Genomic DNA, 19794 nt, shown 5'->3' with positions numbered 1-19794 from the left:
TTCCAGGCGTCTGAGAGTTCCGCAGGGTTATTACTGATCTGGTGCAGCCAGGTTAATTGCGGATGATCACATGGTCACTGCTAGTCCATGGCCCGGCAATGTCCCCTCCTCACCTCAAGTCCGATATGCTGGGACTTTATCTCAGAGGTCAGTTTTCCATAATACGCCTCTATTACTGATAAAATCAAACCATCTTATGCATAATAGTCACTGCTGGCAATGCATATGAAATGCCTCCAGTCTTCTAATGTCTTGTTTAGGCAATGTCCATGTTTCAGATCTATATAAAAGGATTGGGATTACACAGGTTTGATAAATCCATACTTTTGTATTTAATTTCACCTTCTTTAGGCTCCAGATTCTGTGCATATTCTTCGTGGCTGAGGTTGCTAAATTGATTCTCCTTAGGGTGTCGGGCTGGCTACATCCATTTGATGACAGTTTTGCTGCCCAGATAGCTGAAATCGTCCACCACTTCCACACTTTGTCCAGCAGCACAGATGCCTTGTATCACAACATTTGCACCAACACTCTGGATTTTTGTCTTTGCCCAAGAGCAGCTGCCACATGCTGAAGATCTCTAGTGTGTCTTTTGTGTCTAGGTCATTTGGGTCCTGGCTTAAGAGGACATCATCATCCCCATAATCCAGGTTGGTAAAAGGAGTTAAACTGACAGTTATCCTGGTATGTGCAGAGATATGTTCATGTCCAATCCATTGCACATCAGAACAAGGCAGGGGCCAAGGCACATCCCTGCTTCACCCAGATTTAGTGTAAAACCTGTAAGATCTATGGGTCTCCCATCCTACCTGTGCTCTGGAGTCATTATGTAGGTATTGAATTAACCTCAAGAGGATGTTGGGAATGCCAATGCTTCATAGAGCCTTCCCCAGGACAGCTCTGTCAACAGAATTGAAGGCTGCCTTTAGGTCTACATATGCCACTGTCAAAAGATGGTTGAATTTGCATCAGATAAAAGATGAAGAGCAAGTTTAGTGTCCATTGTAGATTGCCCAGTAGTGAAACCCAGTTCCTCTGGATGATGGCGTTTCACAAGGAGAGGCCGGGGCCCAGTGAGTAGGATGTGCGTAGAAACTTTTTGGGGAACAGAAAACAGAGTTATTGGCCTGCAGCTTCTGCACTCAGTCTATGGGCCTTCCCCTTATAAAGCAGGATGTTGATCCCTTGCTTCTACTCCACTTTTATCTTCCCAGTAGTCCAAGCTCAGAGAAAAAATTGGTGTAATACTACACTTATGGGCTCTATGGTACGTCTGAGAAGTTTGGGTGCTATGCCATTAGATCCAGCAGCATGCCTGCATCACAGTTTCTTTATATCAGAGTGAACCTCTTCCAAAGTAGGTACATCTACACAGGTTTTGGGGTCAGGAATTGCATCTACCTCTAACACATTCAAATCTGGGCATGGAGTTGCTTCAGGATGGTTAAATATTGTCTCATAATATTCTTTCTACCTTTACAGGACTTTTTGCATTAAGCATGTTTTACCATCGGCCATATTTATGGACATAAACTCCTCATGAAGTCCAGTTTTGAATCAAAGTGACTGAACAGCTTTGAATGAGAGTCATAATTTATTAGATCTTATTTCCTCTTCTGCCTCTTTTGCCAAGTTCTAAAAATAAACTTCACGATTCACTTTTGCTCTCGCCCAAAACATATTTATAAAAGTTTATGTTCAACAGTATCATGGCACTGTCTGGCCTTATGTGTCATAACAAGCACACTCTTGTGTTGAAATCAGGGGGTAATTGCCATTTTAGTAACAAAGAGAAACGATCAATATTTGCCGGGGATTCTGCACCTCTGTAGGCCCAATGTGACCTTACGAAACTACAATTCCAGACCAATATATGATCCAGCTCCTTGCTTGGCTGGCCATCACTGGATATCCAGGTTTCCTGATGGATATTTAAGTGCCTGAACCGACTGCCAGGATGATAATATTATGAGAAGTGCAAAAGGAGAGCAAAATGGCCTGAGAATAGTCTCAAAGCCATTTCTGGGACACCTTGGTGTGACATTCATATGTCCAAGTATAATAAAATTTGTCATGCGGCAGAACAGATTGTGTCACTGCTGCTAGAATTGATCTTTATTAGCATCTATAGCTCCTCAGTGGGAGCATAGGCTACAATGATGGACAGCTGCCCATGACAATTAATCAGCCTGGCATATAGCAGTTGATCAGAAACAGGGTGCCACATTGTGAGTGATTTATTAAAGGGTGAATGGAGGACAAGTTCCACCCTGTTTACATGGCTGGTTCCTCCAGAATGCAGTAAACTTGCATCTTCCACCGAAGGTTGAACATTTTTCACGAGGGTCACCTCAGTTATCCCAGCAAGTGCAAAGTTGTATCTTTGCAACTCTCAGTCTAATAAAACCTAGTGCCTGATCTCATTTAGGGTTAGTGCATTCCAGGTGGAAATCTGGATTTTCTCTAGTTAATCATGGACACCATAGGCCTTATGGAGTTCAGCCTAAAGTATGGACCATGTATCCCAACATTAGGGGCCTATTATTCTAGCCACTTCCCATAAACGTAACAAGATGACCCGTGTTCTGGAGAGCTTACAGTCAAAATGTATGACAAGTAGGACCAGGTGGATAAAAAAAAAAGAGCCAGAAAGAGCCCAAGGTAGCAATGAGACAATAATGAACTGCTTCTGGTATGATTATAGTTACAAAATTTCAGCTGTATATCATTAGGTTTAGAGCTCTCCAGGGATGGTGTGTTCTTTGTCTGGAAGTGGCTCATTAGCTCCAAAAACTTAGAAAACCTAAGGAAGACGGTATCTCTTATCATTCTTACCAGAGGGGTTGACCAGTGATAAAGACTTTGTATTTTTATCTTGATAAAGATTTTAAATCTTTTAAACTTCTGATTAAGTTTATGGTTTAAAGAAAAGCCAATTCTCAAATGTGATACCTTTGGTTATAGAGAAGTGCTCTAAGTCCCAATCTTGCAGCCTATTTGTTTAATTTCTGTTCAAAGCAGCGGAAAGTTTTCTTGTGTAAAGACTGTGGGACTAAGCCCACAATTATTAGGCCAATGTAAGCAGGTATTTTGAGCACTCATTTTTGCTAGCACCTTGTTAGCTGATCTTTCCCTTTTATTTCTCCATTTCATATCTGGTGTATTTGATGGAAGCGGTTCAGGCTTATCCTGGCTTTACTATTTAACCCAAACATCCTGATCTTTTTGACACACTCTTTCCTTTTCCTAAAGAAGAGATGGCAAACTGATATCTCTCGGACCTACAGAACCATGATCACAATATCACTCTATTTAGTATATATGCTTATGTGTGACATCAAGCTGGTTAAAAGAACAGGAGTACTTTTGTGGTACCTTACAGTCTGACAAATTTATTAGAGCATAAGCTTTCGTGGGCTACAGCCCACTTCGTCGGATGCATAGAATGGAACATATAGTAAGAAGATAATACTGGAGAGCCTGTTCAGTCCAGTATAATGGAGCATTCCATATTTGTATCTGTACATGAAATTCCAAGCACATCCGGATAGGGCACCTTACAGGGTACATATTATGTCGGAGGCTCGCACACAAATCATATTATTTGTGCACCACTGTTAACATTTGGCCTGTGTAACAAAGAGCAGTGTTTCCCCCATGCTGCTACCAGTTTGTCTCATAAATGTGCTGCAGATTTCATTCTGTCCATATCACTATACACAAGTGGCCCTGAGTGTGTTCTCGAAATCAGAAATAAAATTTGCTGGCTTTCTGCCAGGCAAGAAAAAGACACCTCATTTAAACTCACATAAACCACTTTATGGTGAATCAGGCTCATGATGAGTTTGATTATCTGAAAACCATGGGTTCCAACCTGGAAACGCCAGTCAGCTGTTCATGAGGAGACAAAAATATACCCCGTTTTCTTCCACATTCTTTAAAAGGCTTAGTGGTTAGGAATCACTAAAATTTGACAGTTGTCATTGCATTGGTAATAGTATTAAAACAAGCTGCTATCATGATATACTACTGAATCAGGGAACTGACTTCGTAATAATCTGGGCAGTCACTGGTATCAGAGTTTCCTATATATTTGTGCATGAAACTATTTAGGTTTGATAGATCACTAAATACTGGATGTTCAGTGGAAGTGTACTGAGCCTTTTACCTTTAGGTCAATAGTTTAAAACAGCTCAGAACTGTCTGTATTGCTGTTATTGTTCAACCGCATTTTGGTGGCTTCTGTGACAATGATTGTGATCTGACTTCCATTTGCTGGAGAGTAATGTCCACATCACAAAATGATTGTTATCATTTACACAAATGACAGATGTTTTTAGCAGTCTCTGCAGAGGGGTCAGGGAGTGAGTAGATAGGGAGACTGAACTTGTTGCTCTGGTTCCTCCAGAAGAGTCACATTAGGAAAGCAATGTGGGGAAGTTTGTACTCACACTGCTCATTTGACCATGTTATGAGTCAGAGCTAAATCCTGTCCTAAATTATACCTGTGTCAGAAAAGTTGATGTCACCTGCGTATTTGAGAGGGAAATTTGCCTATAATTTCCAGTGCTGTTGTAACACCAACAGACCGTGGTTGTCATTGGGCTCAAACCTGGGACCTCTAGAGCTAAATGCCACATGGCTCTTAGCCAAGGCTGTAGAAGACTCATCAATCTCTTGCTGGGCTAGGTGACACTAGAGGGGGACAGAGCGCCACACCAAGTAGGCATGGGTTATACTATCAATCAGGCAACTTTCAAAAGTATTAAGTAGACTTTTAATGGATTTTAAATACCTTATTATACATAGTGTTCAATTAGAAGAAGAGGACCAGTTAGCTACCCCAATTTTATGTCTCTGCAGCCTTATCCAAGGGCCATATTACATTTTACACTAGGTAGTGGCTACCCAATTTTACTGATCCTGGTGCAATTATATCTCTTTTGTTTTATTCAAAGTTTAGGGGTTTGGTATGAATTGTGTCTGAAGAGTCAAGCCTTAATTTTGAATTGTTTAGCAATTTTGTCACAAGTTTAACATTCTTCCAAGAGACTTTTGCATGTGTGTGTGTGTGTGTGTGTGTTTGTTTTTGCAACAGACAACACCGAGGCAGATTACTGATTTAATCATCTTTTGTTCTAAAAATGGTGGCAACATTTGGGAATATATTAAAGGAGGAAAAAGGTTAGGAACAGCAAATATTGAAAAATCTATTAAATGTATTCCCTTGAGGAGGTATAATATTAATTTGCATGATTAATTTCCAAGCATCTCAGGAATTCACCGAAACCCATCTTGAACTTCTTTATTTGATTTATTTCATTTTGTTGCAGTGTGATTTATGCAATAAAGCAAATAAATGAGTGGTTGATTTATCTCACTGTTCCACTTGTGCAACAAAGCATACAACTGAAGGGAGTGAGAGAGATGGAGTCAACTGATGTAAAGTGATTAATTGATTGTATGCTAATGACATTTAGATCTACAAAGATACTCATTTTCAATTTTTGATCATTTTCAAACGTTTTATGAACATGAGATGCAAGGAGTCCAATTAAGGGCTTTCATTCCAAACTTAAACTTGTATAAGTAATATACAGTTCAATTGTATTACGGAATTTTTTTTAAAGTGACTTACTTATTTGTGAAAGGTGTCAGACTGCCTTGGAGCCTGAAATCCTCTGTTTAGCTACAGAATAAGTACATCATAGGCAGCTGCACTGCAGACTTCCCCAATATTGTCCCTCCAAAGTGCTTCAAAGTTCTGGTGACACTGTTACTAGGAGCAAGAGGGTCATTAAGTCTTTGTATCTATTCTGTCCTTACCCTCTCTGCTGAGCAAGAGTGAGAATTAGTGCCATTGGCAATGATGCTTGTCTGAGATAAGGGAAAACATGAGATTGAAGCTCAATCCAGGCAAAACGTGTTTCTGGGGTGGGAGGTAATATCTTTTGGACCAGCTTCTATTGGTGAGAGAGACAAGCTTTCAGGATACATACATCTCTTCCTCAGGTCTGGTAAAGGTACTCAGAGTGTCACAGCTAAATACAAGATCAAACAGATAGTTTAGCATAAGTAGTTAGCACATATTCTAAGGGACCATTCAAGGTGAAGTGGCCATTTAGAATATGTGCTTACTAATCTGTTTGATCTTGTATTTAGCTGTGACACTTGGAGTACCTTTCCCAGGCATGAAGAATTCTCTGTAACTTGAAAGCTTACCTTCTTACCAAGAAAAGGAGTACTTGTGGCACCTTAGAGACTAACCAATTTATTAGAGCATAAGCTTTCGTGAGCTACAGCGCTGTAGCTCACGAAAGCTTATGCTCTAATAAATTGGTTAGTCTCTAAGGTGCCACAAGTACTCCTTTTCTTTTTGCGAATACAGACTAACACGGCTGTTACTGTGAAAGCTTCTTACCAAGGGAAGTTGGTTTAATAAAAGATATTACCTCACCCAACTTGTCTCTCTACTATCCTGGGACCGACACTGCTACAACAACACTGCATACCTAGAAGATGTGGCAATTTTAGTCTCTACTTGTCTTTTATCAATGAGTTTCACAATTTGAGGGGAGGGACACTTCTCAATCCCCTCCCCCACTCCTGAATTTTCAGTTAGTTTCCTGCCCAGAAGCACCTTTATCTGGTATGCTTGGTTGACAGCTATAGCTGTATTTTCCTGAAGCAGACATCAGCCCAGCCCACTGCAGAGTCCAGACTATTCTTTTGTGAACTCCAAATTGCATGTCAGTGGAAATTACTGAAGATCACTTAGGCCCCAATCCTACAATGTGTAGCATGTAGGTGGACTGTTCTGCGGCACAGAGCCCCTTTGAAGTCAGTGGCGGCCCTACATAGGCACAGCAATCTACCCACACACTATGCATTGCAGGATCAGGGCCTTAGAAGCTACAGCAAGTGTAAAATTGCAGTTGTCACTGTATTGTGAACCAGTGTTCTCCAGATATTTTCCTGGCTTCTCATTTGCTTCTGCTGGTATAGTATTGTTTTGTAAACTATGTGGTTTGGGTCCCAGCTATCAGAAATATTGCTCCTCTCCCTTTGTGCTGTCACAATCATTGCGATCATCTGGGATGGTTTTCCTATTAGCCCAAAGATATGAACAGTTGGGCACTGCAGTCATAGCAGAAATAGGGCTGGTTTAGGCAGAGTATAGATTCATATTAAGCTATTGTGGCTGTTGTGATTAGGAGAAGGGAGTTATGTCATTTTCCCTGCATTAGCCTGCATTATTACCTAATAATCAGCATTAAACAATGTTACTATTACTTGTAATAATCGTTAATGATGCAGTTTTAAAATACAACTAATATTCAACAGGCTACAGGATGTATCCTAAAGTTTCTAGTGGGGGTTTTATCCCCTCACTGAAAGACCTTTATATCTTTTATGAAACACTAAAAAATCTGCCATTGTTTCCCCCCTGATTTATTCCACTTCCCTTTGAGACAGCATGTGGCAATCACCATCCATCTGTCTGAGGAGGACCAGGGGTTCCCTTGAGAACCAATCAGCATGCTCCTTAATTGGCTTCAAGGGTTTGTACTGGCCAATGCCAAACATCTCCTTACCCCTGGGAAATCCTGTCAAATCCAGCCTTACTTGTGAATGAGAGGTTTAGAGCAGAAAATGAACCTGCCTCCCACATGGCAGCGCAGAGCATTTACCACTAAACCACTGGACTCTGTCTAGTTGGTTTTAAAAATAACAATAATTAATTAATAATTTCTGGGTCTTCCCTATCGTCTCTGCCATCAGCATAACCACAGCTCTCACCAAAAATTGAAACCTGCAGCTCGGATGCTTTTAACTTTCTTCTTTAATTAAATAAGATACATGAGGAAAATGAAATGCCACCAGATTTGGGATTTTTTTTAATACAGCAAGAAAGTTAAAAAACAGCGGTGCTGTGGATGAAGTGCTTTTGAAAGCCACAGTGAAATTGGTGGTCATGCTGCTACACTTGATAGCTCCTTGCCCATGTCTGAATTGTTTGAAATTCCACTTTTTCCAAAAGGAAACAAAACTGAAAGATCTGAGTCATCTGACATCTCCTGCATTAGGGAAGAGGGGAAGAGTGTTTTTAAGATCTGATCTTTCTCTTCTTGCCACTTTAAAGACCTCAGCCCAAGGAAGAATATACAAGCATTGGCTGGAGTCTTGCACTGCTCCTCCCTGAGTTGGCAACTCTTTGTGTCCTCAGAGGTGGACTGTAGAGTATCATCAGTTGCCCTTTTCTCCCTTCTCCCTAAGATATCACCTGATCTTCCCATTCACCATCCCCATTCAGGACAGTACTTTAGCATATGCATAACTTTAAGCAGGTACTTAGTTCCCATTGATTTCACCAGGATTAAAGAATGAGGCTGAGTTGGACATTTCTGCACAGCCCTCCCATCCACTGCCAGCCTAGTGTGTGAAAGCCTTACATTCTCTGTCACTAGATTGCCAGGCTGGTTGGACTCCCAAATTAGCTTTCAATAAAAAGTGGTAATCTGGGGCTGGAATGTGCCCTAGATGAGACGTAGCCCTCAATGTTAGCTGCACAACTCCAGCAGGAGCCCTAGGAGGCATTGTGCCACAAACAACACTCCAATGCCCCTCTGGTGCAATAGGCGGAGGGAGTAATGTGCTTTTTACAGCTTTTTACAGGGCAAAGCACACTTGCCTCCTTGTGCACAGTGAACTAACTTCTTGGTTAATGCAGGGAGAGAGGAGCAAGCAGAACTATGGCTCCATCTCTCCCCATTTATTTTTTGTGGGAGTGATACTGTATGCAGAGCTGCTCCCCATACCTGGAGCTGCGATATGAGAAACTCTTTCAGGGCCACATACATGTGAGAAGGCCTTATTCCGGGGCACATACAACCTGGACTCAATATAGCCATTTTGAAGCAGCACTACTGTGAAAACCATGTTGAAAGCCACATGTGTCAAGTAAATGGTCCAGTCCTACGCAGAAAAAGGAAAATAAATGTTAGTCGGTGGTGATTTCAAAATTAAATTAGTTTAAAAGTCAGAACAAAATTTCTGTAAAAAGGGTTACTAGCTCCTTTCTTACCAATTCTTTCTCATGTATTCATAACTTAATTATTTTTCATAAATGCAGGGAATATTCACTAAAGCCCACAAAAATATAGTGTTCTTAAATCAGAAAAAAATCTATTATTATACCAGCAATAAAACTGCTCAAAGATGTGCATTAGTGGGTCATGGGTGCATTCATAGAATATCAGGGTTGGAAGGGACCTCAGGAGGTCATCTAGTCCAACCCCCTGCTCAAAGCAGGACCAATCCCCAATTTTTGCCCCAGATCCCTAAATGGCCCCCTCAAGGATTGAACTCATAACCCTGGGTTTAGCAGGCCAATGCTCAAACCACTGATCTCTCTCTCTTACCCGCTGCAGTCCTCAGGGTATGGAGGTAACCTACTGTGCCTTTTACCTTCTGCTGTCCTGTATGTTCCACTGAAACTTAAAACATGTGTCATATCTGATTATTCAGTTGGACTATATTGTGGAATTAATTATTATACTTGTGAAATATCACTCTTGGTATCAGTCATTTTTTGAGTTCAATATATGCAATAAACACTTCAAGCGGGTAAGTTAAAAAAATTAAAAACACAAAGTAAGAGGGCAGAACCCCTGAAAATATTATATAGTATATTTTTCAAAAAATAAAGCCCAGGTTATCAACCTACAAGATACTCTGTATTGGCAGAATTCATTAATTCTTTCATCAAGTTACTTACATACATGCTTCAAATATGGTTTTTGATTTTTTAATAATCTTTCTTTGTTTCTGTAAAACTGAACCTGAGCTCCTGGAATAAGGCAAGAATTTCTTGTAACCCCAGAAAGAAAAGGAGTACTTGTGGCACCTTAGAGACTAACCAATTTATTTGAGCATGAGCTTTCGTGAGCTACAGCTCACTTCATCAGATGTTTACCGTGGAAACTGCAGCAGACTTTATATACACACAGAAATCATGAAACAATACCTCCTCCCACCCCACTGTCCTGCTGGTAATAGCTTATCTAAAGTGATCAACAGGTGGGCCATTTCCAGCACAAATCCAGGTTTTCTCACCCTCCACCCCCCCCCACAAATTCACTCTCCTGCTGGTGCTAGCCCATCCAAAGTGACAACTCTTTACATAATCAAGTCAAGCCCGACTTGATTATGTAAAGAGTTGTCACTTTGGATGGGCTAGCACCAGCAGGAGAGTGAATTTGTGGGGGGGGGTGGAGGGTGAGAAAACCTGGATTTGTGCTGGAAATGGCCCACCTGTTGATCACTTTAGATAAGCTATTACCAGCAGGACAGTGGGGTGGGAGGAGGTATTGTTTCATGATTTCTGTGTGTATATAAAGTCTGCTGCAGTTTCCACGGTAAACATCTGATGAAGTGAGCTGTAGCTCACGAAAGCTCATGCTCAAATAAATTGGTTAGTCTCTAAGGTGCCACAAGTACTCCTTTTCTTTTTGCGAATACAGACTAACACGGCTGTTCCTCTGAAACTTGTAACCCCAGGAAATTTCTGGTAGCAGTTGGCTAACATTGTTCCAGTCTTTTTTTTTAAACCTTACATTTCAGGAGCTTGTAAACACACTGTCAAGGTTCCTCCCCCACTCTGAACTCTAGGGTACAGATGTGGGGACCTGCATGAAAAACCTCCTAAGCTTATCTTTACCAGCTTAGGTCAAAACTTCCCCAAGGTACAAAATATTCCACCCATTGTCCTTGGACTGGCCGCTACCACCACCAAACTAATACTGGTTACTGGGGAAGAGCTGTTTGGACGCGTCCTTCCCCCCAAAATACTTCCCAAAACCTTGCACCCCACTTCCTGGACAAGGTTTGGTAAAAAGCCTCACCAAATTGCCTAGGTGACTACAGACCCAGACCCTTGGATCTTAAGAACAATGAACAATCCTCCCAACACTTGCACCCCCCCTTTCCTGGGAAATGTTGGATAAAAAGCCTCACCAATTTGCATAGGTGACCACAGACCCAAACCCTTGGATCTGAGAACAATGAAAAAGCATTCAGTTTCTTACAAGAAGACTTTTAATAAAAATAGAAGTAAATAGAAATGAAGAAATCCCCCCTGTAAAATCAGGATGGTAGATATCTTACAGGGTAGTTAGATTCAAAAACATAGAGAACCCCTCTACGCAAAACCTTAAGTTACAAAAAAGATACACAGACAGAAATAGTTATTCTATTCAGCACAATTCTTTTCTCAGCCATTTAAAGAAATCATAATCTAACACATACCTAGCTAGACTACTTACTAAAAGTTCTAAGACTCCATTCCTGGTCTATCCCCGGTAAAGACCAGCATATAGACAGACACACAGACCCTTTGTTTTTCTCCCTCCTCCCAGCTTTTGAAAGTATCTTGTCTCCTCATTGTTCATTTTGGTCAGGTGCCAGCGAGGTTACCTTTAGCTTCTTAACCCTTTACAGGTGAGAGGAGCTTTCCCCTGGCCAGGAGGGATTTCAAAGGGATTTACCCTTCCCTTTATATTTATGACACACACCTATTAAAATTTACGTGAGGCCACTACTTGGACGAAAAATTACAAAAACAAAATAAAAGTTTTTTTATCTTAAATCTGAAGAAGTTATGTGAAGTATTTTAACCTGCAATTAATAGAGATACTATATTTTCCTAGAGGATAATCTGCGCTATATTTTCTGGCAGATAGCACATGAAATTATAACAGTTTCAGCAGAACCGACTATCAGCATTGGCACCTGCAGTGAACTTGCTTGCCTTCAGAGAGCTCCAGTTTTTAAATGCGATGTCACTTAATTTCATTATTTTAAATGAAAAGAAGTGCTTGTGATCACTAAAATGCAGCTTTTAACATTGACCTTTTGTTCATAAACGTGCCCTTCTGTTGACACTGTTTGTTGTTATATGTATGGTAAAAATGGAATGAAGTAATTTCATAGAACCGTAAAATTCTGTAAAACTGGTAGAAAGGCTACCTTACTATCTTAGACACATAATGGGCCAGTTCCTCGGCTCCAGTTCCAGAGTCTCACGTTGAGCTACCCAAAATCAGCAGTCAATTTTGAAAATGTCTACCCCAATGACTTCAGATGATCTTCTTTTCTCCAAACCAAAGGCTTAATTCCCAATACAACCAGCTCAGAGGAAACAATTAATGTAACTTTTACACGTTGTTACCCCAAATAAGCATGCAAGGGCATTTTGGGTGCTGTAATCTGATGAGAATGACTGATGCCTTTTTGGTGACCTCTAATGGAAAACTCATATTTCTTTATTTAATTACTCATATTACATGAATGAACCAAATATCATGACTCTAGCTCAGCAATAACATGGAATTGTACTGGCTGTTAATCAGTGAATGAATGACCTCTTATGAGTATTTACAGTACTTATTGGAGATGTTTTTGATAGGTTCCATCCTCTTTCTCCCACATCACCTGTCTGCTTTGTTCCCCTGGTTTCTCAGTGGAGCTGTGATGTGATGGAGGCTTCCAGTGCCACACCAGAGAAGCAGGCCTTATTCTGGGCCATGTAAAACCAGGGCTCAATCTAGCCTAAGGAGTACACTCAGCCCTCAGTGCTTAGTGTGGTTTTGCTATGAAAAGCTTCTGTAAAAATGGCATTGTAGGGTTCTGTGTTTATTGTGTCTTGCTAATTCCATATCAGATTAGGTCAGGTCACAAATAAAAGGATGATTGTCCAACTTCCAGCTCTGGAAAAAGCAGCCTTTTATATGGAGCTCTTTGAGACAAAACACGGGTGATTTCATCCTTACCATCACTTTCAGAGCAGACCTGCCCTGTAATGCACCTGAGTAATATTTACACAGTAATTACTCCATTATGGGAACAATTTTCAAAAGGCCCTATGTGCCTCAAGTGCTTCAGTTCCATTTTCAAAAGTGACATAGACACCTAACTGCCATCTTAGGTGCCTGTGTCCACAATTTAGATGATCAGAACCCATGTCCAGCTGCTGCCTAACCTGGTAGGAGCCTAAAATCCTCAGGCACCTTCGTTTCTGCCAGTGAAGTCCCCTGAGTTTCTGCTGGTGGACATGTGCAAAGCTGTCTGAGTCCTGACACCACTGAGCTGCTTTGCACCTGACTCATGCCTAAGCCCCAGTGGGAGTTCACAAAGGAGGCATTCCCCTGCCTGTCTTGCCTGTGAGGTCCAACCCAGTAAATGTGCTTTGAGAACACCCAAAACCACATCTACCAGATCAGGACCCACACAATATAATGATTGTGATGGTTCCCTTATTTCTTAGAGCCAGGTGGTTGGAGCATTCACCCAGACTATGGAGACCCAGGTTCAAATCCCTAAAGCAAGGACTTGAACCCAGGTCTACCATCTTAGTGCCCTAACTATTGGGCTGTGGGGTAGTCTGGGTTGGGGCTTTCTCAATTTTTCCTTTTGAAGCTTTCCTACTTTGTATGACATACTTAAATATTTTTTGGAGCTGAGATTTGAATCTGCCTCTCCCACAACCTAGCAGAGCACTTTAACCACTGGGCTATAGAGTTGTTCTCTCATTCACTCTCGCTAGCTTAGGTGGGTCCCCACTCAGCTTGCTGGCTTCTGTGAATCCCATTCTCACATGTCTAACTTTCCCCAGGATTATATAGGGAGCCTGGGTACCTAACTCCCCCCATGGACTGTATAGGGACCCTAGACTCCAAATATGAAGCTGAGGGATTTCACTGGACCAAAAGGAAGGTGCTGCAGTACTGAGCCTAAGACCCCTTTGTGGATGTTGCCTTTAGTAGCTTAAATCTCACTGAAAGTCAGTGAGACTTAGGGCAAGTCTACACTATGGAGCTAGGTCGACCTAAGTTACGCAACTCCAGCTCCGTTAATTATGTAGCTGGAGTCAACGTATCTTAAATCTATTTATTGTGGTGTCTAAATCGCGCAGGGTCGATGGGAGAAACTGTCCCATCAAGTTATCTTATGCTTCTCGTTCCAGTGGAGTACTGGAGTCGACAGGAGAGTGATCAGCGGTCGATTGAGCTCGTCTTCACTAGACCCACTAAATCAACCCTGTGGACCGAGCGCCACACATCGATCCCCTGGCTAGTGGAGAAAAGCCCTTAGGCTACCTTTTTCTGGATGCCAGGAAACTTCAGACACTTTGGCAACTGTTCGTTCTGAGGTTGTTGAATTCTGAGTGGCAGTTCAAACACACATTCTTTCAAAAGACCATTTATTATGTTTGGTGTGGGGTTAGAACATAATAGAGCAAATGGGAACAGAATCTTGGAAGGAGCACACAGGGAAATAGGTAGGCCTGAGACCTTAAATGCAGAGCTATGTTTTGCTGAAGTCCTGTTGACGCCTCCTTTTGTGTACACATTGCTACTGTTTTATTCCACTTTGTTCAATGTAATAAAAGGAACTATGTGCATAATCTAGATAAAAATAATCTTGAATCTGTGTTCATTTATTGCTCACCCACCAAGGATTTATTCTACTCCAGAAATTCAAACCTTTTTGACCCCCAAGCACAGGACACCAGCAATAAATTTACTCTTGGTCAACTTTGAGAAACTATTTCTTTTAAGACTCAGTCTTTATTTTAAGACTCAGTGGGCCTGATTTGGCCTTCTGCCTATATTTGGACACCCTTCACTAGACCAGTTAGCCAATGTCCAGTACGTAGTTAATTGTGAGAGCGAGACCTGTACTTTACACAGATGAATAATCGTAGGTTATGACACAGAAAAATACATTAAGTAGTGGAAACTTCAATCAACAAATGGATAACTTCATTTCAAAATGACAAAAGACTCAAAGGACATTTAATTGCAGTTATCTCTGTAATATTGTTCTTAAGAGCTTAGTTGGGAATATAATTTGAGATAACAGTACATTTTCCCCAAACTCATAAACACGGGAGGCCCTGGCCCTTTTTCTACCTTTACATTTTATGATACTCTGTGTGTCTCTGTGTGTATATTGTGATAGACCCAGGCCAGTTGGGTACAGTAGAGTAGTCCTGTTGGTATCCAGGAGGTGAGCAGGCTTCTGTCCCAGCACTACTAAAGGACCTCCCCCCAGTCTAAGGGGAGGATCCACAAGTCCAGGATTCCAAATAAGTTTGGGGGACAACTAATGAGATAACAGGAACGGGAGCTCACAGGGCTAAATGAAGGGAACCTGATGGGGACACTGAGCAGAGAACCCCGGATGGCTCCCACTGCTCCTCAAAGGCATCCAGGGAGCCAGCGGATGCCGCCCAGAGGAACTCTGCCTGGATGCGTGAACGGACCGAGAAATGGAAATAGGCTCCACAGTTGCAGGAAACCCCGTCAGCCAACCTCCTCTCCCTGGTTTTGTAGATGGCCATTTTGGCCAGGGCTAGGAGGAGTTTGACAAGGAGGTCCCACAACTTTGTGGGGCCACGGATAGGGAGTGCATAGATGAACAGGTGAGGGGAAACGTGCAACCAAAACCATAATAAAATATCTAGGAGGAGCCGGAATAGGGTCTGCAACCTGGCGCACTCCAGGTACACGTGCGCCAAGGTCTCCCTCATGCCGCAAAAGGGGCAGATGTCCGGGAGCGGAGTGAACTGCGCCAAGTACATGCCCGTGCTCATGCTTCCCTGAAGAAGCCGCCAGCTGATGTCCCTGGTGGGCCTTGGGACCAGGATGGAATATAGGCTGGCCCATCGGGGCTCCTCACCCTCCAGAGGCTGCAAGAGGTCCTGCCACTTCATGTCGGGGCGGGACGTGTGGGTGATGAAGTGAAGGGTATGGAGCACGAGCGTGTATAGATGTTTCCTTGGCACAGTCTGGAAACTAACCGGCTGCAAGTCGTGCAGCCAGCTAACAGTGAAGGGGTGGGGGGAGCAGTTGGGTCCACGAGGCAGGGACCCCTGCAGAGACCCAGTGCACTCCTGGCCAAAAGAACTCCAGAATTGCCACCTGGAGGTTTGGCCAGGAAGCCCGGGGCCAGGACTGGGGTGTTGAGCCAGTACCAGAGCATGGACAGGGCTAATTGATTGAGCACCAGTGCCCTCCCTCAAAGGGAGAGACACCGGAGTAGTCCTGTCCATTTCCAGAGCCGCTCTGTCACCCTGCCCTCTAAACCATGCCAGTTTTCCGGCAGAGATGGATGCGTGGCAGAAAGGTGAACGCCCAGATAGAGCAGCGGAGCCGGGCTCTACCGGATGGTCTGAAGTGCGGGTGGGAGGGAGCTCACCTGCCACCCGTCCCAGACCACCAGGCCAGAGCTCTTGACCCACTTGACCCAGGTGGAGGAGGCTGCCGAGTAGACTGCCTGACAAGCCTTCACCCACGCCAAGTCGCCCGGATCCTGGACCACGAGGAGCACGTTAGTGGCATACACTGATAGGACCAGCCGCAGTTCCGGTTTTCGCAGCACCAACCCCGTCAACCTCCAGCGGAGGGGACAGAAGAAGGGCTCAATCGCCAGAGCGTACAGCTGGCCTAAGAGGGGGCACCCCTGCCGTACTCCCCACCCGAAGCTGACCGACTCAGTCAAGGTCCTGTTGAGCCTGACCAGACACTCTGCGGAGGCGTACAGCACCTTGAGAAAGCCCACAAACTGGGGTCGGAAGCCTAAGGCTCGCAGAGTGCCCAGGAATTAACAGTGGTCCACCTTGTCGAATGCCTTCTCCTGATCCAGGGACAGGAGGGTGAACGACAGACCATCCCTACACCCAAGCTCCAAGAGATCCTGGACCAGGATCCATGTAGTCCATGCGGAGGTACAGCAGAGTAGTAGAAGGCAGATATACTGGCCACTGGATAAGCAGTTTTCTGTTCCCTGACTGACCAGAGCAGGAGCTGCTCCAAGCTAGGGTGAACACATGACTCCAGTTAGCCTGCAAAGAGTCAGTTGAAGCCGTTAGGCTAATGAGAACACCTGACTCCAATCAACCTGCAAAGCGTCAGGTGAGGCTGTTAAGTTAACGTGAACACCTGACTCTAATTAAGGCCCCTCTGATACTATAAAAGGGCTCACTCCAGTCAGGCCAAAGAGAGCCAGGGAGCCAGAGGAGAGGAAGTGTGGCCGAAGGGCAGGGTAATGAAGACACCCTTAAGCCACTGGAAAGATAGCCCTAAGGTAAGGGTGAAGAAGGCATTAAGAGAGAGAAGCGGGAGAGCTGTGGGGAAGTAGCCCAGGGAAATGTAGCAACTCTGGCGGTGAAAGGTCGGCTGCCAACAGCTGCTGCCATTGGGGTCCCTGGGCCGGAACCCGGAGTAGAGGGTGGGCCCGGGTTCCTCCCAACCTGCCACTACAGAAACACCTCCTGGGAGGGGAAGACAGGCCCCTGTCAGGACAGGAGACTGAACTGTTCTAGAATAACCCCACAGGAAAAACAGAGACTGTGGGAGTTCTCTCACCAACCTTCTTGCTGGCTTATGATGAAAAGGGTTCAGTAGACTGTAACCCTGGCTCTAGAGAGAAAAGGGCTACGTGGAGGGTTGGAGTGAGCCTCTGAGGCTTGCATAAACTGCCTGGAAGCATGAGACAAGGTTGGAGCTCTGCCACTATATATATATATATAAATAAATTCCGGATGAGGATTTGCTAACAAGGAGATGTCTGGGAAATAAGCCAGCTTTAGTGGTTTCAGGAGAATTTTCAGAATTACAGAGTGGCATAGGAATATACCTATATTTAAATACACAAATGTCTCAAATTATCACAGCAAATGGCAATTGACAGCTTATGATGCATCTTGGCACCGATTTCAGATCAAACCACATACCAGGCTTTAAATCAAAATATATTTATCTTCTTGTTGACATGAATATCAATCTCAAGCTTCAGCTTCTGGATTATGTTTACTTATGATCCATAAAGGAGCCATCTTAATTTTTTCACATTTAAATGTTGTTTGTGCTGCTTTTGGCTTGCTAGACAACAGTATATCCCATATGTGAATATGACATTGCCATCACTACGAATGTTACGATCATTTTCAGGATACTGTCTTTCTGAATTTGGATAGCGAACTGCTCGGCTGCAGTCTGTGTTTTTGGCCATAGACACCTGGCCCATCCTAGAGAAAGATGACCTCTGGCAAAATATTGGGATTATTGTTTCCCATCTGGAGGAAGCCCAGGAAGTTCCAGATGTCAGAGTTCTGGCTCATCAAAGTGCCAGTTTTTGAACGAAGGTTCCCAGGATCAGAGTGGGTTTTATTGGTGGAATATCTACCTCACGTTGCCATTTAGGAGAGGGACAGTTTAATATTATTTTGGCAAAAGCTCACCTTAAAATGGAAATATCATTTTGGAAACATTTGACGTTAACCATTGATGTGACTGTTCTGCTTTTTGGCATTTGTGTATGAACGATGAAGAATGCAGTCACTTTGTAGGGTATTATATATTGTCTCCCTGTGGCTCAGTTTCACGAGCCATAAAATGGCACTAATGATGCTTAACTCCCTTTGTAAAGCTTCTTGAGCTATTCTGATGAGAAGCACTATATAAGAGCTATGTAATATTGTTATACTTGCATAGTAGTTAGATAAGTGGACATACTGTAATAATATGAAAAACACTTTGGGTCAGATCGTGTCTGGCCCTGGCAGTTGCACAAGGTAGGAGAGAAGGTACAAGGAGCCTTCCAAACTACCTATGTAGAAGCCAGAATAAGCAGTATGTGTAATGGCTGCTTGAGGGCTGCACCAACATCAGCCCTATCATCTCCACAAGGTGAGCAGAGCGGGCCCCGCATGAGGAGGGGAGAATTCATGCTGGATGCTGTAAGTAAGTAAGTTTAACATGGACCTCAAGCGCAAATGCCTTGAGGAGCTTCTACTCAGTCTGCAGCAGTCTTTCCCTCAGCTTCACAGTAGGGCTGTGCCTTAAGGTACAATCTAGCCTCTCGAATCATTTACTGTACACAGAGTGGTGCTTGTAAGAATCCTGAGATCGCACCCACGTTGTCTTCCACTCTCAAGACTCTTGCATCATTTCTCCCTTTTTTCACATCTCTCCTCTACTTGAATGAGGCTCCTTTCTGTACCTTTCACACTAATCAGCTAGACGTGTCAGTGGTAAGCAACACCAGACACTCCCTCCCCATCAGCCCTGATATCATCCACAGTAATCCCAGCCTGTGCCAGTTTTTTGGACTGAGAGCCTGGGAATGAGAATCAAATACAGATCTCAGGCCCCAGGCATCTGAGCATGTATTTTCTCACAAGGCAAAAATGTAGCACTGAAGGGTGATTGTAATGGTGAGATCTTGAGTTTTCACCAATCATGTCATCTGGGCTATTATAAAATCTTCAGGACCTATCTCTTTATTTGGCTGCATTCTCTTGTAATTGCTAAGACACAGTGCTAGCTATCTCTCCCTTCTACTTTAAGATCCTCCTACAATTTTTCTTATAGTCCCAAGAAGTCCAAGGAATCAATATATTTGAAATTGCCACTAAAGTCTTTCAAATCCCTTGTATTTTTCCTTTAATTTGATAAGAACAGTGGTGGAGGGGTGCAGTACTAAAGCTCCCATTAAAAAGAAAATTTTAAATTCTAAAGAAGAGAACAAGTTTCATGTTAAATGGGTTCTTGGGGTTGAGTGTTTGCATTTGATTAGGAACTCGGAAATAGCACTATGATAAATAGCAGAGAGTGTACCACACCAGATTTGACTAATGAGCTTGTCACTACAATATCCTGGTTCCTGTCTTCACCTGAAGCTCATTTGCTTCTGAGGTTCATTACATTTCATCTGTGTAGCTGTGTCATA

General features: G+C 43.1%; 1 protein-coding gene across 12 annotated transcripts in view; it reads left to right on the top strand.

Annotated features, from left to right (window-relative positions):
• Positions 1-19794, top strand: part of TAFA5 (TAFA chemokine like family member 5) — a 592559-nt gene that overhangs the window by 555217 nt on the left and 17548 nt on the right. For 2 of the 12 annotated variants that reach the window (XM_073328349.2, XM_073328348.2), the window contains exon 4: positions 409-650. The exons of the other annotated variants lie outside the window; for them this stretch is intronic. In XM_073328349.2, the coding sequence (XP_073184450.1) occupies positions 409-435 (27 nt within the window). In that variant the 3' untranslated portion in view covers positions 436-650. The remainder of the gene's footprint in view (positions 1-408; positions 651-19794) is intronic. 12 annotated transcript variants of the gene reach the window in all.

The sequence above is a fragment of the Lepidochelys kempii genome, chromosome 1, assembly GCF_965140285.1.
Source record: "Lepidochelys kempii isolate rLepKem1 chromosome 1, rLepKem1.hap1, whole genome shotgun sequence".
Taxonomy (NCBI): Eukaryota; Metazoa; Chordata; order Testudines; family Cheloniidae; genus Lepidochelys; species Lepidochelys kempii.
Note: the sequence above shows the minus strand (reverse complement) of the source record. Positions and strands in the feature narration are given on the sequence as shown.